Source organism: Crotalus tigris, unplaced genomic scaffold (assembly GCF_016545835.1).
Source record: "Crotalus tigris isolate CLP2741 ecotype Arizona unplaced genomic scaffold, ASM1654583v1 scf7180000020351.1464749751:1500972, whole genome shotgun sequence".
Classification (NCBI taxonomy): Eukaryota; Metazoa; Chordata; class Lepidosauria; order Squamata; family Viperidae; genus Crotalus; species Crotalus tigris.
The window spans coordinates 92,919-100,850 of record NW_024097980.1 but is presented as its reverse complement, the minus strand read 5'-3'; the positions used below and the strand labels follow the sequence as shown (position 1 = coordinate 100,850).

The window sequence follows — 7,932 nt, the reverse complement described above, 5'->3', positions numbered from 1 at the left end:
GAGATATTTGTGGAAGAAGAAATAAATAAGACTTATGATGAAATTAAAGAATTAGGACATATTTGGAAGGGATACCTGAACTGATAATGTGTGTATTTGAAGTTAAATTAGATTATGGTCTTGTAATTGTATAAAGCTTTAAAACAGGTTTAGGATTAATAGAAATTTAAGGTAGAAATAGACTAGTTTAAATATATAAGCTATTTGAGGGAAATAGAGAGGGAATATTTGATGTACTGACTGAATTAGTTATATATGTTTTGTTTTTGGATTTTTGATTACCCCAGCCCCACGGTGTGTCTCGAGCACTTTGTATTAATTAAAAAAACCAATAAAGTTTTTTTTTTTAAAAAAAGAAAGCAATTCCCACTTGCAATGTTTCCAATCTCCTTCCATTTTGCTCTGTTAGAAGTTGGCAAGAACACAGATTCTTTCCAGCCTGTGTTAAGAGAAAAAAAAAAAAAGGGTTTTGTACTGTTTAATTTCTAAGACAGCCACGCCAAAATGAAGCGAGCCTATGAAATGAATCCAGAGTCGAATGACGTCAAAAAAAAAAAAAAAAAGGAATTAAAAGAGTCGCGTGTGGTTTGTTTGGAATTTTTATTTCTTTAAAATAATTCATACAAATGGATACAGTCACAAACATGATTTAACGCAAAATATTGCTAGCCTACTACATTACTGGGAAGGAGTTCATGTAGGCGATGAAATATATTCTACTTTTCGGTAGCTCTAGTGCCTCTTTCTCAGTCAGTCTCTCTTCTTTCTCTCTCTTTCTCTCTCTCTCTCTTTCTCTCTCTGCACCCCAGCAATAATATATACTTTAACTGGTGACAAAAAAAAAAAAAAAAAGCAGGACCCTTGTTTATACAAAAAAACTTTTATTTGCACCTCAAAAATCTCTTTCAAACATCTTCATTCTGAAATGTGGGGAATTTATGCCAAAATCAGGAGAAAAGTGTTTTGCGTTTTATTAAATTATTCTTAAAAAAAAATAATAATAAGACAAGAAGGTAGAAAAAACAATGCACTTGTATGGCATAGAAAGAAAGGGGGAAAAAAAAATAGGTGGGTGGGAGTCATTATCCTGAGAAGTTTCATCGACTGCCTCAATTTTGGGGCATTTTTTTTTTTAACATATAAAAACGAAACAAAAAAAAAAGTTTTCAACTTTTGAAAGTGGTTTGTCGAACGCCTCTCTTTGTGGGTTTTTTTTGTAGTTTTTTTTTTTTTTTGCTGTTGACAATGGAGCAAACAAACCTTGGTTAATGTTCTAAAAACTGTACACAGACAAGTACATTCATGATATAATTAACTACTAACTTCTCTGGCTTGACAAAGAACCCACAGGAATACAAAAAACTTGTGATTCAGTTCACTGGACAGGGACATAAAACTACATTTTATATGGAGGAATAAAGTTTTCCGATCTTCGTTCCATCAACTCTCCCACCGCTCCTCGTTTTAGGATACTGCATCTTGGACCAGTTCGTTAAAAAGGTGAGTGGCCTGACGCCAGGGGCTCGCCGTGGTTCTGTCCGAACGTTTCACCACGTCCTTGACCAATGGGGCAACCATCTACGCTGGGAAGGGTCATCTCGTAGGCTACAATTGGTCACTGGCGTGGTCTCTATCCGCTTCCGGTTTCACCGTCTGGCCTGGAGAAGGAGCGTGCGGGGGGTGGGCGACCGGAGGCAGCCCATGCGACAAGGGCATGGCGTTGGGGACGATCCCTTCCACGGCGGTGGGGATTCCGGGGGGAGCCACACTCACGACGCCAGGAGGATACCGGCTAAAAGAGGAGGAGAGGGAGCAACGTTATGCCTAGGGAATCACGGCCAGGGCTGAGCGGAAACGCTTCCGAGGAAGTCCAGATCCCGAGACTGAATCCCCCCATGGGGTCCTTGGTGGTCTCTGAGCTTGGCTGGTTTTCTTGCAGACGTTTCCTTACCCAACTAGGTAATACAGTGTCATCAGTGCTAGAAGGGAAGGGGGGGGGAGGAGAAGGGGGAAGGGGGGGAGAGGAGGAGGAGGAGAAGGACTGTAGGTCCTTCTAGTGCAGTGGTTCTCAACCTTTTTAATGCCGCGACCCCCCCCACTGGTCGTAAGTCGAGGACTACTGAACCGGTCGTAAGTCGAGGACTACTCAACTGGTGCAGCACCGTTTGCAGACTGGGACTTTTGGCGGGCTCAGCAGGGCAGAGACAGCCTGGACAATTCCTATTGGCTTTGGAAAGCCAATAGAATTAGACTCTATTCAAGAGAGTCTATTCTGTTGGCTTTCAAAAGCCAACAGAATAAAAGGGAGTAGCACAGCTAAGGAAAAGGGGGAAAAATGGCGACTGCGTTGTTTGGCGACCCCCGTGAAATGCTCGTTCGACCCCAAATGGGGTCCCGACCCACAGGTTGAGAACCACTGTTCTAGTGCCCTCTGAGCTTGATTTGTTTTCTTGCAGACATTTCATGACCCAACTAGGCAACATCATCAGTGCTAGAAGGGAATGGGGATTGTGGGGGGAGGAGGAGGAGGAGGAGGAGGAGGAGGAGGGACTGTGGGGTCCTTGGTGCCCTCTGGGCTTGATTTGTTTTCTTGCAGACATTTCATTACCAAACTAGGGAACATCATGATGAAGTTGCCAAGTTTGGTAATGAAACATCTGGAAGAAAACAACCCAGCCTCAAGGACCCCACAGTTCAACTCTGAGCTACGAGTATTCTCTTCCACTGGTACCATATTTGGATTTCAAACACTTCACTGAGCACACCAACAGGAGGAATTTCCATCTGTGGACAAACCTCAACCAGCTAGCCCTGATCATGTTCCCTAGTTCGGTAATGAAACGTCTGGAAGAAAGCGGCCAAGTTCCGAGAGCCCCAAGGACCCCACAGTTCAACCTTGAGCTATGGATGTTCTCCTCTGCTTGTCTACTGCCTGGACATCTGAGGTCTTTGTGACACGGGAGAACATCCCAAAGAAGAGCACGGGCGCTTCCCATTTTGGACTGCCTGGGAGGTGACGGAAATGGGATGGAGGCCATCCTACCTGTACGTAGCGCCATTAAGCTCCGGGTGAACAACTCCTGGGTCCATGCTTGCCCAGTGTGTAGCTGTGGTCAAATGTTCTTTGTTGACACAGTTTTTCAGGCTGTCCGGAATACGACCTAAGGAAGAGAACAATTTAGAACAATTAACCAGTGGAACAACCTGCCTCCAGGAGTGGTGAATGCTCCAACATGGGAAGAGACTGGACAGCCATTTGTCTGAAATGGTATAGGGTTTCCTGCCTGAGCAGGGGGTTGGACTAGATGACCTGCAAGGTCCCTTCCAACTCTGTTACACTATTCTATTCTTTTCACCCCTCCGCTGGTCATAGCAGCAAAAGCAAGGGATCAACGGAGCAGCCCAAGGAGGGTAGACGGTAGATCCTCTATATAATGTCACAGTTGTTTCCTGTGGTCCTTGTTCCTGGTCCTCACCTTGCTTGAACCTTGATGAAGTTCCTTCCCAGTCTTTCAATCAAAGGAAACTAGCTCTGAGAGCTTCAAGGCTGACACTCTTGTCCTCACTCACCAGAGGAATGCAAGAGGACTTCAGATCCTATGAGGGGCATTTCTCAACCTTGGCAATCAACATGTGGACTTCAATTCCCAAAATTCCCCAGCCACCCGTGAATTCTGAGAGTTGTTGAAGTCCACGTGTCTTAAAGTTGCCAAGGTGGAGAAACCCTGGTCTGTAGACTGAAGGAGCCCCTGCATCTGTAAAAAAGATGTTGAGACTCTAGAAAGAGTACAGAGAAGAGCAACAAAGATGATTAGGGGACTGGAGGCTAAAACACATAAGGAACGGTTGCTGGAATTGGGTATGTCTAGTTTAACGAAGAGAAGGACGAGGGGTGACATGATAGCAGTGCTCCAATATTTGAGGGGTTGCCCCAAAGAAGAGGGAGTCAAGCTATTCTCCAAAGCACCTGAAGGCAGGACAAGAAGCAACGGATGGAAACTCATCAAGGAGAGAAGCAACCTAGAACTAAGGAGAAACTTCCTGACAGTGAGAACAATTAACAGTGGAACCACCTGCCTCCAGAAGCGGTGAATGCTCCAACCCTGGAAGTTTTTAAGAAGAGACTGGACAGCCATTTGTCCAAAATGGTGTAGGTTTCCTTCCTGAGCAGGGGGTTGGACTCGATGACCTCCAAGGTCCCTTCCAACTTTATTATTATTATTATCTGTACAGTCCTGGCCCTTCAAATCCTCTATGGCCAGCAGGGAATAACAGGTCTCCTCATACCCCAGTGAGAAAAAGTCTGGCAGAGGACTACCCTCCATCCTTCTGCAGAGGTCCACAGCTAGAAGCTCTCAAAATGTCTGTCCCATTATGACAGGAAAGGCTATTATTAAATAAAGAAATGGTCTTATTCTCCTGGCATGCTCAGTCTTATGAGTTCTTTACAATGTTCATAGGGGACAACTCTCCGTAGCCTCTGAGGGACGTATTCCACGAAGGTTAGTTTTAAACGATTTCCAGACTCTTGATGGGATTTCAAAATGTGCTGCTTTGGGATGGCTACCTGGATGACCCCTGCCTGACTCAAATTTTTGGACAAAGGAGCCGTTGACACAAAAACCTTTTCAAGTCCTTAGGACACCAAGTTCCCCTCTAATGTCCTAAGAACAAGTGATGTGAGATGGATGGGCGACATAAAAAAACAAAACGTGGGAGAGGTTATTTCTCTCCTTATCAACTCTACATGTTACCATTGGTCAAGTGTGGTTCTTTAGTTAACCGAGGTTTGTTTGGTCTTGTTGAAGACAGAAGATGCCGGCTAGGACACTAGGCCAAGGAAGTCCCTTAAAAGAACGTGTCCCTTTTTTTTCAAGAGGCAACTGGACTTTCCTTGGTTTTCCTTGAAGACGTTTCACTTCCCGTCCTAGAAGCTTCTTCAGTTCGGACGGAAGGGTGGAGAATGGAAGGATTCCTGTTCCTTCCAGTCATCCGGTCGTTAGTCTTCCCTCTGAGAGTCGTTGGCAGGTTATCTGTTTAGCTGTCCAAGTGGCCTCAACGACTCTCAGAGGGAGGGAGTGCAAATGACCAGAGGACTGCAAGGAATATAAATCCTTCCACCGTTCAGTAGAAGCGAAGAAGCTTTTTGGATGAGAAGCGAAACGTCTTCAAGGGGGAAAAAACCCAAGATAGTCCTCTTGAAAAAGAGGACCGCGACCTGGAGGGCCTTCATGGAGATTAGAAGAACGTGGCTCCTCACCTGTGATGGCTCTCCGGATCTCCCTCGCCGCCTCCTCCCGCATCTCTATCGAGGCTTGTTCGCTGTACCAGGCCGCGTGGGGCGTGCAGATGAGGTTTGGGGCGTCCTTCAAGGGCCCCTGGCTAAAGCTGAGGGAAGCAAACGCCGAGGAATTATTACGTCTTCTCGAATAAAATCTCTCCCGCGGGACTTCTCTCCCGGAAACTGTCTCAGCGAAGCTCAAGCGCTGCTTGGTGGCCGGTTCGAAACTCAGCCTGGACGGCCATGGCTTCCACGCAGGCCGACAAAACAGCACGACCCTCATCGGGACCAGTCGCTAAGCAGGGCGCCCGATTTGATACGAGCTTTTTGGCCGTGGTGGTGGAGTGTGAATCACTGAGCTTGTGAAGTGACACGCACGGTCGCTAAGCGAATCCAGCTTCCCTCATTGTCTTTTTTGCTGCTGGGAGGGTCGCCGACGGTGGTCACGTGACCCAGGGGGGAGGCTGCAACCGTCCTGAGTACATGCCGGTTGTCAACCGCCCTGAGATTTGATCACGTGACCTCAGGGAGGCTGCGACAATCACGAGGGCAGGAACCAGAGGTAAGTCTCTTTCCTCAGGGCTTTTGTAACTTCGGTCACTAAACAAATGGTTATAAGTCGAGGACCACCTGTGGCATCGTCAGCGCTGAGGACAGCCTGACGTAGCTCCCAGACGGCTGATTTAGAGGCGTCGGACATCACTTCCCATACAGGCTAAGGCAGGGGTTGGCAACCTTGGCTCTTTTATGACTGGTGGACTTCAGCTCCCAGAATTCCTGAGCCAGCCATGTTGAGGGGAAAGGGAGAGGTTTCCAAGCTGAGCCAGGCTGGCTCAGGAATTCTGGGAGTTGAAGTCCACCAGTCATGAGGGGGCCATAGTTCCCCCATGCTGGCTCAGGAATTCTGGGAGTTGAAGTCCACAAGTCATAAAAGAGCCAAGGTGGCCTACCCCTGTCTTAAGTCCTCCTGTTTTAAGCGGTGAGCCTCCTAGCCCAGGGATAGGGAACCTTGGCTCTTTTGTGACTCGTGGACTTCAGCTCCCAGAATTCCTGAGCCAGCCACGCTGAGGGGGAAGGGAGAGGTTTCCAAGCTGAGCCAGGCTGGCTGAGGAATTCTGGGAGTTGAAGTCCACCAGTCATGAGGGGGTCAAGGTTCCCTACCCCTGGGGCTAAGGAGTTATGGGAACCACTATCCCACGTGGGATGAAAATGTTGAAAAGGAGGGCTATAAATACAGGCAGTCCTCGCCTTACGACCACAATTGAGGCTAGAATTTATGTTGGTAAGCGAGACATTTGTGAAGTGAATTTGGCCTCATTTTACAACCTTCCTTGGCATGGTTGCCAAGCGAATCCCTGCGGCTGTTGAGTTAGCCACACCGTTGTTAAGTGAATCCAGCTTGTCAGAAGGTCGCAAAAGGGGATCGCATGACACACACACACACCCGAGACACAGCAACCATCACAAACACAAATCGGTTGCCAAGCATTTGAATTTTTATCATGTGACCACCGAGATTGCTGCTACGGTCGTGTGAGAAAAACGGTCGTAAGTCACTTTTTTCAGTGTCGTTGTAACTCCGAACGGTCACTAAATGAACTGCCGCAAGGGGAGGACCTGCAGTGAGCTTACTAGAAAGAGGTCAAGCTGGAAACATGATTTAAAAAATAAATAAATAACCGCTCCAGGAGGCTAACTTTATTGCAACGCAAGAGGTGTGTAGTTCAGCCCAAGTGTGTCTTTTTACGTGATTCTTCCTGAGTAGATTTGGCTGATTTCAAATCGTTGTACAAGTCTGGTCTCTACTTGCACTTGGGAGAGATAATTGGGAATCCCAAAGCTAGAGGCTAGACTAGGAAAAATAGGAAACATCCTGTACGTACACGATGACCAACCTTTTGTGTAATATTGTCAACAAGATTGCCTAGACAAGTCCGTACAGTTACTGGGAGTCAAGCTTGACTGGAAGACAAGATTTTTAAAAGATCTGTAAATGCCAGGCTGTGCTTAACAAAAGAGCCAGCCCTAATTTTCCCCTACAGAATCTCAGAACAATGAAAGAGAGTTAAATTAACTTTATTTTTTTTAAAAAAGGATCTGTTCCTTTTTTCTTTTTGGACTTCCTAGTCTCCATATTTTATTCTGGGAAAAGTCCAGCTCAAGATCATTTCCCAGATTCTCCTAGCCCAGGGGTAGGCAACCTTGGCTCTTTGATGACTTGTGGACTTCAATACCCAGAATTCCTGAACCGGCCATGCTTTCTCAGGAATTCTGGGAGTTGAAGTCCACCAGTCATAAAGCGGCCATAGTTCCCCTATGCTGGCTCAGGAATTCTGGGAGTTGAAGTCCACAAGTCATGAGGGGGCCATAGTTCCCCCATGCTGGCTGAGGAATTCTGGGAGTTGAAGTCCACGAGTCATGAGGGGGCCATAGTTCCCCCATGCTGGCTGAGGAATTCTGGGAGTTGAAGTCCAGTGATAGTCCCCAGGAATTCTGGGAGTTGAAGTGAGGGGGCCATAGTTCCCCCATGCTGGCTCAGGAATTCTGGGAGTTGAAGGGGGAAATTTAAACTAAACAGCGGGGACAGGGAGTTAATTGATACGGAACAACCCTGTCCCCGGCAATTTAAAAACTATAGGGCTATCAGTGCA

At 46.8% G+C, this 7,932-nt stretch overlaps 1 protein-coding gene across 2 annotated transcripts in view; it reads right to left on the bottom strand.

Moving 5' to 3' along the window:
• Window positions 1–583: 583 nt before the first annotated feature.
• CTBP1 (C-terminal binding protein 1) overlaps window positions 584–7,932 on the bottom strand; it is a 59,194-nt gene continuing 51,845 nt past the window's right edge. For both annotated transcript variants that reach the window (XM_039366693.1, XM_039366694.1), the window contains 3 exons: window positions 5,261–5,388; window positions 3,044–3,161; window positions 584–1,792 (listed from right to left, as the gene is read on the bottom strand). In XM_039366693.1, coding sequence (XP_039222627.1) covers window positions 1,606–1,792; window positions 3,044–3,161; window positions 5,261–5,388 — 433 coding nt within the window. In that variant the 3' untranslated portion in view covers window positions 584–1,605. The remainder of the gene's footprint in view (window positions 1,793–3,043; window positions 3,162–5,260; window positions 5,389–7,932) is intronic.